Raw genomic sequence first — 15,567 nt, forward strand, 5'->3', positions numbered from 1 at the left:
GCATTCTTTCTACTTAGGTCCTTAATATAGAATGTGGTGTAAGTACAATCAAATGCCTAAGTAGGCCAGCAAGCTAATTTAATGAGAAGGCCTCAATATATATTTTTAAATAGCTCATATCAAACACCATGTCTTATGATTACAAAATGTATTTAAAAAATGGAGACTGCGTATGTATTATGTCAAGCAATATTTGATCCGTAACATTTTAATAAGAAGTACCGGTTCTGCAGCAAAAATATAAATAAGGGCAATGATGCAAATTCAATTTCCCACCGTACACTTTATTCGAATGGCATTCTAATTAACCTGGTTAATAGTATATGCGGCAATGGGCATATGAGTTATGTTGTATTGATGCATCTTTTGAAATTATGTTGGTAATATTATGTTGTTCCTGTGAATGTATTCGACAATAAGAAATATTTCTAGTACAGTAGGTTACGGAGAGACCCAGCAGATTGCCAATAATGCTAAATGTTAATATAGTTGTATGGAAGTATAGTTTTGAAGAAGCTGTGTTTCATGCATCGCGTGGTTGAGTTACTGCTGCGTGCTCACAAAGGGTTGTGTAAATCAAGTGTGAGACGGACTTTAGTGCACAGTATGGGTAAAGAACAGCACATCTTCAGTCACTTATCTGAATAACCTTGCTGAGTGTTCTTCTGAGATAAGTTATATGGATGTTTCCATATATAGTAATGATGCATGCTTTTAAGAGATTCAGTTACCAGTTTTACTCAAGCTCTCTGTATTGAGCACATGTGTGGAGCTAGATTTACCCTCACGTATCCAAAGACTCCATGATTTCAGGGCATGTACCTGCACCAGAGATGGATGATCACTGGGCCTACCCCATTGGCAGATTTTGCTCTCTATAGTCTAGATCTCAGGTTCCCATACCATTCCCCATGGCATTAGTACTTCTCACAACAACCATAATGCAAAATCAGTAAAAACTCACCTATTTCTGGCTCTTCATGCCCCTGACTGGAGTGCACTACTACATAGAAGTCCTCTGTGACACTCAATGACATAACATCAGCACCTTTTTTCCTACTCTATAGTAATCAGATATTTTACAATCATCCTACTCCTTCGAAGACCCTGGATCTGAATTACAAGATTAGGTTGGTAGTGTGAATGGAGACCACTTCTTGACTCTAGTCCCAGCAGTCTTTTCTCATGAGTTGCTCTTATCCAGCCCTTCTATTCACCAAGGAACCAAGTATCCTGCAGCTATGATAGTGTTCAAGGAACCACTTATTAACTCAATCATATCGTTCTTTTCTCAAGAGTCGCTCTTAGCCAGCACGTCTCTTCACCCGGGACCCCAAGTACCCTCCACCTATGATAGTGTACAAGGAATAACCTCTTGGCTCAGTCACAGCGTTCTTTTCTCAAGAGTCTCTCTTAGCCAGCACGTCTCTTCACCCGGGACCCCAAGTATCCTCCACCTATGATAGTGTACAAGGAATCACCTCTTGGCTCAGTCACAGCGTTCTTTTCTCAAGCTTCGCTCTTAGCCAGCACGTCTCTTCACCCAGGACCCCAAGTATCCTCCACCTATGATAGTGTACAAGGAATCACTTCTTGACTCAGTCATATCGTTCTTTTCTCAAGAGTCGCTCTTAGCCGGTACGTCTCTTCACCCGGGACCCCATGTACCCTCCACCTATGATAGTGTACAAGGCATCACCTCTTGGCTCAGTCACACGTTCTTTTCTCAAGAGTCGCTCTTAGCCAGCACGTCTCTTCACCCAGGACCCCAAGTACCCTCCACCTATGATAGTGTACAAGGAATCACCTCTCGGCTCAGTCACAGCGTTCTTTTCTCAAGCGTCGCTCTTAGCCAGCACGTCTCTTCACCCGGAACCCAAGTATCCTCCACCTATGATAGTGTACAAGGAATCACCTCTTGACTCTGTCACAGCGTTCTTTTCTCAAGAGTCGCTCTTAGCCGGTACGTCTCTTAACCCAGGACCCCAAGCATCCTCCACCTATGATTGTGTACAAGGAATCACTTCTTGACTCAGTCACAGCGTTCTTTTCTCAAGAGTCGCTCTTAGCAAGCACGTCTCTTCACCCGGGACCCCAAGTACCCTCCACCTATGATCGTGTACAAGGAATCACCTCTTGGCTCAGTCACAGCGTTCTTTTCTCAAGCGTCGCTCTTAGCCAGCACGTCTCTTCACCCGGGACCCCATGTACCCTCCACCTATGATAGTGTACAAGGCATCACCTTTTGGCTCAGCCACAGCGTTCTTTTCTCAAGCGTCGCTCTTAGCCAGCACGTCTCTTCACCCAGGACCCCAAGTACCCTCCACCTATGATAGTGTACAAGGCATCACCTCTTGGCTCAGTCACAGCGTTCTTTTCTCAAGAGTCGCTCTTAGCCAGCACGTCTCTTCACCCGGGACCCCAAGTACCCTCCACCTATGATAGTGTACAAGGAATCACCTCTTGGCTCAGTTACAGCGTTCTTTTCTCAAGCGTCGCTCTTAGCCAGCACGTCTCTTCACCCGGGACCCCAAGTACCCTCCACCTATGATAGTGTACAAGGAATCACCTCTTGGCTCAGTTACAGCGTTCTTTTCTCAAGCGTCGCTCTTAGCCAGCACGTCTCTTCACCCGGGACCCCAAGTATCCTCCACCTATGATAGTGTACAAGGCATCACCTCTTGGCTCAGTCACAGCGTTCTTTTCTCAAGAGTCGCTCTTAGCCAGCACGTCTCTTCACCCGGGACCCCAAGTACCCTCCACCTATGATAGTGTACAAGGAATCACCTCTTGGCTCAGTTACAGCGTTCTTTTCTCAAGCGTCGCTCTTAGCCAGCACGTCTCTTCACCCGGGACCCCAAGTATCCTCCACCTATGATAGTGTACAAGGCATCACCTCTTGGCTCAGTTACAGCGTTCTTTTCTCAAGCGTCGCTCTTAGCCAGCACGTCTCTTCACCCGGGACCCCAAGTACCCTCCACCTATGATAGTGTACAAGGAATCACCTCTTGACTCGGTCACAGCGTTCTTTTCTCAAGAGTCTCTCTTAGCCAGCACGTCTCTTCACCCCGGAACCCAATTACCATCCACCTATGATAGTGTACAAGGAATCACTTCTTGACTCGGTCACAGCGTTCTTTTCTCAAGAGTCGCTCTTAGCCGGTACGTCTCTTCACCCAGGACCCCAAGTATCCTCCACCTATGATAGTGTACAAGGAATCACTTCTTGACTCGGTCACAGCGTTCTTTTCTCAAGAGTCGCTCTTAGCCGGTACGTCTCTTCACCCCGGAACCCAAGTACCCTTCATCAAAACATCAGATGGATTTGTCCCCTTCCCATACTGGCCACTTCCCTGAATTTGGCCTCCCACCATCCATGTGCACGCACAGACCCACTTTCGGCTGAGTGACCTTGCGGTGTTGTGGCAACAGCCGTGTACTTGGATATTACTTTTGCTTCTTACTTGAACCTGGTTCATCAAGGAAGCCGCAGGCAGCTTTCCCTATGTTTTATTTCAAATCAGATTAATTCTCATTCGAATCAATCCAGTACAATCTTCTATTCCGTGCTTTTAAATTCCAGCGCACAGTTCCCAGCGCTCGGGTCCGGGTACAGTAAATGCTAGAAGGGCGACGAGGCCATTTTTGCTTCAAGTATTTCCTCATTAGCGCCGTGGCTTTTGTTCGGATGCCAGCCTGGCGCTGTCACAAAGGACTGATTGTGGAAACTTGGAACTTGAATGCGCTGCCATTCGGGGCTGTGCTCTTTCCAAAGGCAATTGCAGATCTAGAAATCTAGAAATAACCACTTAAAAACGAGTGAGCCCTGTGCCCGTGGATTTACTGAGAAGGACTGTCACTGTGATCCTTCTTTTCAGACTGGAGGTTTGAAATATAATTAGCTAACTATTCTTAGTGCGTATAGAGCGCACTGTGGCCCTGGGTTATTAATTAGCGTCTATTATCAGGGGCCTTGGCAGGGGTTTAAAGTGAATTTACCGGAGAATAAGTGACAGGTCGATTGTTAGGCATGAGTGTGTGGGTGAAGCATGAATACAATAATTATTGTTTTTCCATTTTATGGTACCTAAGAATAAGAGATCAGGCATGGTCAATCCTTCTACGTTAACAGTTTTAGGACAACAATGTTTGCAAACCATGGCCCTTTAACTGCTTTGCCCTGCTGAGGAACTTAAGTTTCTAAATTAGTTTTTTTTTTCATTGAGGCAGGGAAGGCTTGTGTGGAGGTATGCACCTTGATGGTGTCAGTTTACAACAGGTCACACTGGCACTTCCGGCTTTCACCGCTGTCATGGCCAGGCGGAAGAAAGTGCAGTGACATGTATGGAGGCGTATAATGCTTCTGGTGGTGCCATCAGCTCCCTGGGTTAACCTGGGGACCTGTGGGTCCGTGAAGATGGAGGTGCAGAAGATGCATTCTCTAAGCACTCTCTTAGCACTCTGGCATTTTTCAGCCTCACAAGTCGTGTATTGTTTACAAACTGTACAAATGAGCCACAAGCCTCCTGGGACCAGTTTCGGGCTATCACCCCTCACCAGCCAGGCTGATGAGGAGTGATATCCCGAAACTGGTCCCAGGATGCTTGTTTCCAGTCCAGAGAGGACCTGGCCTGGTAGTTCGGGCTGGACTGTTCTCATGGGGAAAAGGGTCAAGACTGATTTGCATTTGGCTGGATTTAAACTGGAATGGCATGGGGTGCACAAAAACAATGGATTTAGGGCCAGATCTCTGTACTGGGGTGAATGTTTGACATTGTTCAGCATTCTGTTCATTAATTGTTCTTATTGCAATTGTCATCTCGAGTGGTCGGGTATGCCCCGACGTGGGTCCCGTGCTCTCCATGCCACTGGAGTCAAGATAGCCTGGCTGATGAGTGGTGATACCCTGCAACCGGTCCCAGGATGCTTGTTTCAAGTCCAGGGATGACCTCGCCTGGCAGTTCTGGCTGGACTGTTACCATGAGGCACAGGGTCAAGACTGATTTGCATATGGGTGGGTTTAAAGTGGAATGGCATGGGGAGCCAAAAATAATGGATTTATGCCCAGATCTGGGGTAAATGTTTGAAATTATTCAGCATTCTGTCCATCAATTCTTCTTTTTGCACTCATTGATTGGAGCACCCAGATGTTTGAGATGTTTGGACGCATTATGCTTTTAAAGCGTCCCCTGACTGGTTCTTACTAGTGTGCTGTACAACATTTTGGCCCACAATGATGACATGCCTTATTTGGTTGCAGAACTATTTGTCTGTGGCTAACTCCTTGCCTGCGCTGGTCAAATGATTTCCCATGGCCAAACCAACGTGTGGTCGCGATGTGGACCTGTGGAGGATAGAGTCTGCCTAGGAGAGATTGCACAGGACTGCTTACTGAATGATGAACACAAAAATTGGGACTCTGGAAGTTCATCTGCAGACCTGCCCACTTTCAGGTCTACAAAAGCCAAGTTCAGCTGTCTATACATGTTTTAACATAACCATTGCCTCCCATTATCTAGTTGTAGAGTTTTATGCTTATGTTGGGTATTTGCTGTTTACAAAGGCAGTCCTTGAACTCAGGTACAATATATTGAACATGCATTCCCATCTAGACAGAGTATACAACGTTGTCTTCTAATGTAACTTAGAAAGTATATAGCTCTTCATAACCCTGGAGAAGCCTTGTTAACTGAGTATTATTTCATAGATATTGGCACATCAATGCCAGCTTGAATTAAATAGATTGTAATGCAGTTATGGAGTTACATTTTAGGCTTCTCTGTAAGGTTATAGCTGAACCTTACAGAAAATACATAATACATGAATAATAATAGGTATTACAAATATCCTACTGCCAAATTTAGGATCCAGATTTTCAGAATAACCTGATGTGGGCCTTTTGTCCCGCTACACTCTTTTCTACCTCTCACTGTCCGGCTTGGTTCTAGGAGGGGTTGTGATAAAGGACAATTTGTACCAATGTTGTTAGATGCACAGTACTTTGTAATGAAAAGTGCTGGGTAAGCTGTTCTATTGAAAAGTCTGGTTAAGCTGCTCTACTCCTAGCGCAACAGAGAAGCAGGACTAGAGGTAAGACTAGTTAAACCAGTTAAAATAGGAAGGGACCAATACACACACAAAGAGGCCTGAGGAGGTTTACCGGCCATCAGGGGGTGACTCCCCTCTTAACAAATATAGCAACACAAAGGCACCCCTGGGTCTAGAATTGAGAAAGGAGGAGTGTGGGGGAATCCCTTTTAAAGGACGGTTTCACTCACCTACCCGTAGGTGGCTTGCTTTATCATTGGGTAACCTCTTCGCACTGCGAACCTAGTTGCAGTGTGGGATACAACCCCCTTTCTGAGAGGGAGGAGCTCAGGGATGTTTTATCGATGTGGAAAAGAGGTATTCTAAAACCTTCAGATGAGCCGGGCGTGGAGGGATTGTGGATGGGGAAGTGAAAGTGAAGTTAAAACTAACTACTTGGCATGTCAGAACAAACTTTAATAGGACACCACGTGGTCAGGATTAAAAAATTGTGGACTATGACTGGAGGATTCAATCCTGTCATGGTCTCTAACTGGTCAACATGTTTCAGCCGTGAGGCCCTCCGTAGAGGTTATGTGGCTTTCTTCAGGACCACATAGACGTGCAAAAAAGGTGTGTTAACCACACATACCAAAGCTAGTTAGTGGTTAGAAAGGATATGACCAGCTAATAGGTTTATTAACCAATCAGGAGGTCAGCTGGTCAGTGTTGTCCCTGAAAAGAGACAAGTATTACATGAATAAGGGTTAATGCATTCCACACGCACTCCTTGAATTAAGTGCCTCACGCATGCACTGTCAATGTAAATGTGGCTACACAAAATGTATGGAAAATCAGTTATGATGCTTACCCGCTTAGTCGGGTGAGCTAGTGGTGCCTTACCCTCGGCGCACGCACTCAAGGTGGCATCCAAATCCTGTATTAGGAAGGGGGACAAAAAGTTGACTGTTGTATGCAGTCATACACATACACAGATATACACCTGGTAAGGTGTTGAGTGTGCATGTTGAGTGGAGCATGTATTGTGTGGAAGGCAGTTGGAAAGCTGAACATGCCACACACTCAGAGTACTGGCGAAAACCAATTCTAATTGGGGCAGATGTAAGATCAATAACAGATACTAGGATGGACATAACATGTCTCACATGGAAAAAAGCTGGGGATAGACCGGGTTGAGAGCTCATAGCCCTTTTGTGACCCTGTTATTGAGCCTCTAATTAAAGAATGGCGGAAATCAGAAAAAAAGAGATGGGTGACGTAAGGCATAGGGGCATGAGCCTCACTAGGTGAAGGTTAGAATATTGTCTGACTTATCCCAGCTCACATGAACTCAAAGGTACACGTGGGTACTCCTACTCTTTATAACTCTAGCTTGGAGGGATTGTCTGGTTAGTTGATCAGAACCTCCAAGTGCTTAGTACTGCAGTAGTAGACTAACAGCCTGCCTGGTAATGGCTCTTCATGATGGCCCGTAAGCAGTACCAAGCGATACTAGGTAAACCATGTGCTTCATTACTGCTGTCCAGGTTATTGGCAGCTTTAAAACTTGGGGCAGAGAAGAATTGATGACAATTCCTGAGAACTAAAGAGAAGCGTACGGACACCCTGGTGTGGCTCCCATGTGGGTGTCCTCCGGAGCCATCTTGCACACAGACTTCCACCCAGCGGTCGAGTGCGAGACCTGTAAGCAGAGAGGGACAGCAGGGGCTAGTCCTAATGAACTAAAGGAGCCTAAGACCGTCTTGCCCATGTGTAGAGATGTGGCAAGGCTTGACAGGTCTGGTTGGAGTTTGCTAGGTTGAGCAGACCGGTCCCTGTGGAACACCCAGATATTTTAGGTGTTTGGCCCCATTATGCTTCTAAGGCGTCCCCTGTCCGGTTCTTACTAGTGTGCTGTACAGCACTATGGCCCACAATGATGACATGCCTAATTCTGACCATGCCGAGCAGTAATGCCCAAGGTTGAAATATGCTGTGGACTGGGTAGTGAGCCGTGTTGTCTCGGGGGAAGACGCAAGGAAGAAAAAGAAGAAGAACTGCTGGCAGCGGCAGCCCAGTGCCAGTGCCTACCTTGCAGAAGGACTCCTCGTTGCCGATTCGTGCAACCGGGAAGGGGACAGCAGGACATGGAGTGAGTGATTCGTTGCTACAAACCCTTGGATATAGTGTGCGTTCTAAGTGTTATGACTGGTTAATTGGTCAGAGTATTTAGGATTCTTTAGGTGACCATAAAACAGAGTCTCATCGGAAGGGTTGAGAGAAAAGGCGTTTCCAGAAAGTGTTGATAAGGATGAAGCCAGAGGATCTGCAGTCACATGGCTGTGAACTAGACAGTGACCTCAATAGATGCAAAAGCAAAGCTCACACAAACAACTAGCATTTGTGAATGGTGATGCACTTCTTTGAAGACTCACCACTGTGTGTAATGTACAAACACAACACATCACTTTGTCATTTAGTCTAAATGACTAAATGAGCACAATTTCCAGCTCCAGTCATGAAACGGACCTGTCCTTCAAACAACCAAACATAGCTTTTGTCCAAGAGGACAATTCGACAACAGCAAAACACACCGCCCTTATCATGTGAAGGGCTGGGGGAAGGAGAGAGATTATTGGGGGTTACGCATTAGCACTCCCTTCTAAATATCAAACACACAAAAAACAATTCAACAAAAGCATATAAAAGCAATGGGCGGAAGAGTTTGAGCCAGCATTTTATGGCTCGTGTGAGTCTCTTGGGACTAATTCATGAAGATTCTTGTATGAGTAGGAGTGAGTTACTACTAATTTACTCCTAAGGAGTAAAACACAGGTATTCAGGCCTCCAATATGATAGAGGAATTCTAACTCATGGGTTCCAAGCTTGCTTAGCAAAAGACCCCAAGCTGGGACTCACGGATGATGAGGCCCAGTAAGGATTCCAATCCCACGCAGAAGCTAACAGATGACATGTTTCCACTCTGCTGAGTCTCCGCCTGCCAGTCTAATTAGAGTTGGGCACTGCATTTGCTGGAAGGAAGTGCTTGAGGGCAGCAGTCCAATCTCTGTCTTGAGCGTGTCCCAGTCCAGAGGAGGCAGAGTTGACAAGACATATCCTCCTAACAGTTTCTTTGGGTCTATCTGCAGATGATTGGTTCCTTTGTGTAAATGCACAGACGCGCTGTTAACCAATGGAACAGAATTCATCAGTAGAATTACAAAAAATCTCGTCTCAAGCATGGTTGTCGCTCCCATTTTGTGGGTCTGTCTTGACAGCGCAGCTGTCGGAAGATCTGTTGTTAGCAGTTCTGTAACATATACATAGAGTACGCTTTTGTTGCCCCCAGGGGAGTATTACTTTCTCTCGCCTAATGCTATAGGCTGTTTGGTGTATCATTCCGCCTCTAAGGAAGGGCTTGCTTAGTAATGCATGAGGGTCGAATTTACACCATAGAAGTATACTTATTCATCACACATTAGAATCTTTGTGTCGTTGATCCTGTCTATACAGAAAGCAATATTGTGTTGCAAGTGCTACAAGCTTTCTAAATGTTTTACTAAGGACTCAAAATGCAAGCCGACAGAATAATACAGGTACTGAGCCCCTCTCATGTCCTATGTTTTTTTCAGTTAGGGCATGATTTGAGGCGTGTAGTAGTGCAAACAGTTTTCATGTGCATGCCAAATTTATGAAAGCTTCTCTTGGGCAAAACACTTGCACCAAACAATAGACGCATTGAAACAAGTTCTCTGCGGGCTAAACCAGACATCAACATTGTTTTAGTTTAATTTTGCAACTTTTTTGGGCCCTATTAAGACCAAGCATACTTTACAGTTTTCTCGCTTGTAGCAGCCTTGAAAATAAGCTAAAACACGAGTATTTGATTGCCCTTTAAAGGTAGTCGACGAATTTTCTAAAAGGGGGTAGGTGGGAATAGAGTTTGGCTGCATTGAGATGACTCTCATTCAGTGCTGTATTGTAATAATGTCCGTCTATGGCTCTCATAAAGTGTTATACAGGGGCTGTTCGTGCATAGGAGTGTGGGGGCGTTGCCCCCCTGACTTCCCCACTGCGATCCACTACACACACAGTACACTCTCTCACTTTCCACTCTGACTTAATTAGGAGGCAGGGCCATGACGGAGCTCCCTCTCCCGGCGTCACTGCAGCAGTTCAGGCTGTGTTAACTAAACTGCGCATGTCGGATTTGCCAGTGTTTTCACTGTTGCCAGCTTGACATGCGCAGTTCAGGCTTCTGCTTCAACAGCTGAGAAGCTGAAGCACAGCACCGTCGGTCCTCGATGGAGCGCTGTGATTGCCTGCTCCAGCCAATCCTAGTACTGCTCCTATGCTGTTTAGCATTGTAAGCAGCAAGAGAGCAGTGTTTGGATTGGCTCGATGCTTTTATTCAGCAAGCAGCGCAAGGCAGGATCCAAATGTGTGCTGCAGCCTGCAGAGAGATAAGTTTATTTTTAATTTTAATAGTTTGAAAGTAATTGATGTGCTCACTACTGTCTAAAGGGAGCAGCCGCCACTTGTGCTACATTAAGAACGCATGTGAACCTAGCTCTAAATAAATATCCAGATTCCCATTCCCAACAGGTTATGATGTGTGGGGAGGGGAATCTGGATATTTAGATATGGGAAAGGGAAGTCTTGAAATCTGGTTCTGACTAAGCAATGCAAAAGTGGTTGCAGAACCTTCTGGTTTTCTGTAATTTCTGCATGTTTTTGTTAGCCGTATATGCAGTTCTCAAAGAGACGCTAAGGTGGCTCTGAAGCATACGCGAGGTGACAGATCGGTCCTTAGTGGGACACATAAATGAACAGAAAAAACACTGTTAACAATCAGTCTCATTAAAATCTCTCAAAACCATATAGCAGTGTAGGTTGTTGTTACTGAAGATCAGCCTGGTAGAAAGTCCAGGTTCCATTTCCTAGGGACAGAATGGAACAGATAAATGTGCACATAGAACTACAAACACTCTACTAATGGTGTTGTGGATTAGCCTTTCTAGATACATTTAATTCTATGTTTCCTATATTCTCTCACCATTTATACTTCTCTTGTAACGCAGTTTTCTTCTGGGTAAATACTGGAACCAGGGACATTAACTCAGCCACAGCCCATGCAGGGTAGAGCGGTTGGACGGTGGGGGCGAATTCGACAGAGGACTCAGAGGGAAAATTAATTATTTATTCAATCTTCACTCGTGGTCGTCTGGCGAATCCACCCCCCCCCCCCCCCTCCCAACCAGGCATCACCGCTTTTACCTGCACGGGCCGCGGCTGGTTTCTATTATACCTTGATGCAGCTTTGTGTTCGGATCTTGTTGTAGCCTGAAGTTTTTAGGGCAGAACTTTCCACCTGAAAATTACATCTGGGATTTGAGACACGGCCCAGCACTGTAAACCTTCCCATCCATCATTCCAGGATAGGAATGTAATGCCTCCTGAAACGGTGTGGAAAGGGAAAGGCTGTTGGAAGATTTGAGAAGGATTAATACAGTGATAGCAGCTCAGTGTCAGTGCACTCAGCTGCCTGAAGTTCAGAGATGTTGACGATCAGGGATATGGGAGCCAAAGCAGCTGCGACCTGTGCAGGTAAGGTTGGTGGGGCCGGGTTGGGGGAGGGGGGATTCGACAGATAACCACGAGGAAAATGTAATTAATTTTCCCTGGTCGTCAGTCTAAATTCTGCCCCCACCCCACCCGGCCCCTCCGCTCTTACCTGCACGGGCCGCAGCTGCATTTGCAAAATGTCAATCAGCTGTCCATCAAAATGATAGTGGTGACAACATGTGGAGTCAGTTTTAGGAAGACTGCTGTATGTACTCGGATATCACCACAATGCAGTCACTCTAAACATAACTCCACCATACACACACCAACAACCTCCCCTCCACAATTCATATCAACTGCTGTTGACTACAACATGCATCTCTATAAACATACACCATCACATAAATGAAACCTCAGATTACCAAATACATACTACATTAATTCAAAAATAATATCCATCCTTCAAATCATCTCGAGGCCAGCTCCCTCCTCCATCGTTCAAACCACCACAAAGAATATGCCTTTTGCTTACTAGGACTCCCACCTACCCAAGACACCATACCCTTCAAATACTTATAATGCACAGACATGTCAGTTGCATTCATCTCACACTTCGCACAGACGTCAAGGATTGGATGAGCATGTAGTCAGAAAATGTTCTAACCTACTGATAGAAACTAAGACTGTCTTCAGCCTCAACTCCAGACCGCTCATTCATGCCCTGCAAATAATAACCCAAAATCCCCTAGATCCCTAGTGGCAGGGCTTCATTTTAGCAATTTGTCGCAGGTGGGGCACACCGGAACTCATTTTTGGGGAATAGCAATTTTTTTCCTGATGAGACTTTGACCCAAAGCAAGACAGAGAAAAATAAAAAAGAAGAGATATATAGAAAAATATGACAAAGGGAGAAAGCAGGAACCTGGCAAGAGTGAGATAAAGAAGCAGATAGTGTCTGGAAGTGGATTAAAGAGGCATGCAGTGTAATTAAGACAGTGCACCCTTGGTATTTGGCACAGCGACATTCAGTAACACCGGCTGTGGGCTTGTGAGCAAAACTTTAGGGGCTGCACTTATTCTTTTACAAATTAAGCACTGCTTAGAGGTGACTCAGTTCACATTACACACTACACAAGAATTATATGATGCATGAAAACAACAAAACTACAGAAATACAACATCTGGAAAAATGAAATACCTTTAGGGAATGTATGAGGAAGTAAAACGCGAAATACAAACAGGGACTGTATCACTATAGCACCATAATTCCCAATATGAACCAAATATTGCAAGACACCAGATCTAATGCTGAGAAAATGAATGTAACTTGCGCCATTGCACTTGGGCTCTCAAGTGACCTCAAAGTACTGTGCTGGTGCACAGCAACAAAACACACAATATACACGTATAAAAACAAAGAATGAAAATATGATTTTCTGTTAGCATATTGGTACTTTTCATAAGGACCAGTGCTCCACCAGCAGGGGGCAGTAACAGATTCGAGATTGCAGGTGAGAGGTGCCATGTGATGTCAAAAACCCTCGTTCCATTCCTGCTTCTATTTTTAACAAGAAAGCTAGCTTTATTCATTTAAGTTCGGGATGCAAAACATTCAAAACTATTAGAGACATTACCCTGCTCTGTTGCATTTTAGCTAGGTTCCCTGTATATAAATCCAAATACCATGGAATTACTATTCTCAACTCCAAATCTACTTATCTTGACGATAAAGTGGGAGTCGGTATTATGATGGGATAATTTTGTTGTTCCACATTTCCACTGTGATCTAGTGCCTCCTTCATTTGTTACTTGTCTGACATTATACATTGTTGGTAACTCGTTATTCAGGAAATGCATTAGAGGTGATTGGTAAAGCAGAGTGACTTGCCTGAAGATATTCGGATATCAAATATGAGTTTTACATCCTGAGGACATATTTCAACGCATGCCTTTTCTTGTGGAATTGAATTGTGGACATTAAATATAAATATAATATAAGACACGAAGCAGCCACCAATTCTTTTTTAAATCCTAATATTTTAAAATTTTAAAATCTTATCGTTATAGAGTTGAAGTGAAAAAGTACTGCATGCAGGCTCAAGGGGATTTCATGGCAGATTGTTGGAAAGAACATTGAATTGTTTGTTGATGTTTGAACAGATTGTAAAATATCAGAGGGACATTTGCATGCAAGTAATAAGTTAAAAAACACGTGATGAACGATAAGTCATATTCAATGGACTAAACATTACACATTTCCATGTGTTGGTTTGCCTGTTCATAACACCATCAGTCAATCCTCTGAAAATAATTTGTTGATGAAGCAACTATAGGAACCCTTGAGTGAAATATTGCATCCATTTCCCCTCAGTGACTTACACATTTAAAAAGCTCTAATCTTATTTGTCTGCCATAGCTAGAAACTTGCATAATAGCCTTAAAGGATAAACACATGAAAGTTGGAATATCCTCAAGTTGTGGTACACTTCCTCACTCACAAAATTGCTGTTCAGCAATGTATATTGGTTCTACATGCACATTGTCATCAACAACTCCTTGTGTTTTATTACAGTGAAGTATATGAGAGAAGCAACCCCTTATGTGAAGAAAGGTTCCCCGGTGTCAGAGATTGGGTGGGAAACCCCTCCGCCTGAATCGCCTCGGCTAGGAAGTGCCTCCTCTGATCCACCTTCACCATTATCGATCTCCATCCAAGGGGACCGGAAATGTATCCCACTCAGAATGTGCTTTGTGACAAAGAACCTCACTGTGCCTGATCCCGAAAACAGGTAAGATGCCTGTATTGTTCCAGCCACCTCAGATCGCAATTTTTATGTGCATGTTTGTCTTCTATTAAAGATTGGTATCTTGAATGTAATGTTTTCTTTTTCTGAATTAGCCATATGAACCATTGCTTCTATATCATAATCATATATATGGGATGATGAAATATATCCAGTCATGAATGGCTCCTCAAATTTAAATAGTTTTGGATAAATCTCTGAGTAAATAAGTTAGTTGAATATGATGGTGATGAGATGAAGATGCGCCCAAAAGAGTAGGAAATTAGCAATATCTAATGTGATTTATACCAACATTTCTTTAATGGTTAAATGTTTATCAGTCAACTAAATTTCCTTATCCCTGCGTACCCATCTTTCCTATTTCATTAAGTCCTTATAACTATAAATATCAATATTTAGCATCAACATTTTGGTTTGCATGAAAGGACCTTACAATTTAGTAGGTGCGTTAATGGAAGAATGAGTAGGTCGGGATACAGCCCTGTTGGTGCTAAGGAAACTATAAACTGAGAATAATGTTGTACGCAGATGACCTCAGATCTACATCAAGATAACATCACTGGAAGACATTAAGAAAATGAATGAGGCCTTAAAAATATCATTACACTGGTTATCTAGCAATCATTTGAAACTAAACGCACAAAAAACTGAATTCCTATTAATATCACCACCGAAGAAACCCACAGAAGTGAAGGAATGGACCAAACTGATCACAGCATTAAACTGCACACCTAAACTGGTTGATTCTGCAAAATCAGTGGGAATCACGCTTGATAAAAACCTAGACATGAAAGCCCACATCAAATCAATGACAAAAAGTGCCCGGTTTCACCTGAACTATATTAGAAAAATGAAACCTCTCATCTCCACAACGGACCTCAAACTGGCAGCCCAATCCTTGGTTATTTCAAGGATTGAATATGGATGTACAACTTTAACAGGACTTTAAAAAATCTCCCCTAAAAGCATGTCTAAATGCGGCGGCAAGACTAATTACTGGATCCAGAAAATTCGATCATATCTCCCCACACCTAAAAGCATTAAACCGGTTACCATACGAAGCCAGAATTCAATTCAAACTGGCATGTACCACACACAAAGCGCTCCACTACAAATCTCCGAGGTACTTAGCTCAGAAAATAGAGCTTTCGGGTGGAAGCAAACCAGGTAG

At 43.9% G+C, this 15,567-nt stretch overlaps 1 protein-coding gene across 1 annotated transcript in view; it reads left to right on the forward strand.

Moving 5' to 3' along the window:
* Nucleotides 1–15,567, forward strand: part of SNTB1 (syntrophin beta 1) — a 478,004-nt gene that overhangs the window by 255,034 nt on the left and 207,403 nt on the right. Inside the window, exon 2 of the mRNA XM_085605038.1 lies at nucleotides 14,165–14,381. Coding sequence (XP_085461164.1) covers nucleotides 14,165–14,381 — 217 coding nt within the window. The remainder of the gene's footprint in view (nucleotides 1–14,164; nucleotides 14,382–15,567) is intronic.

The sequence above is a fragment of the Triturus cristatus genome, chromosome 5_1 (genome assembly GCF_964204655.1).
Source record: "Triturus cristatus chromosome 5_1, aTriCri1.1, whole genome shotgun sequence".
NCBI classification, from domain to species: domain Eukaryota; kingdom Metazoa; phylum Chordata; class Amphibia; order Caudata; family Salamandridae; genus Triturus; species Triturus cristatus.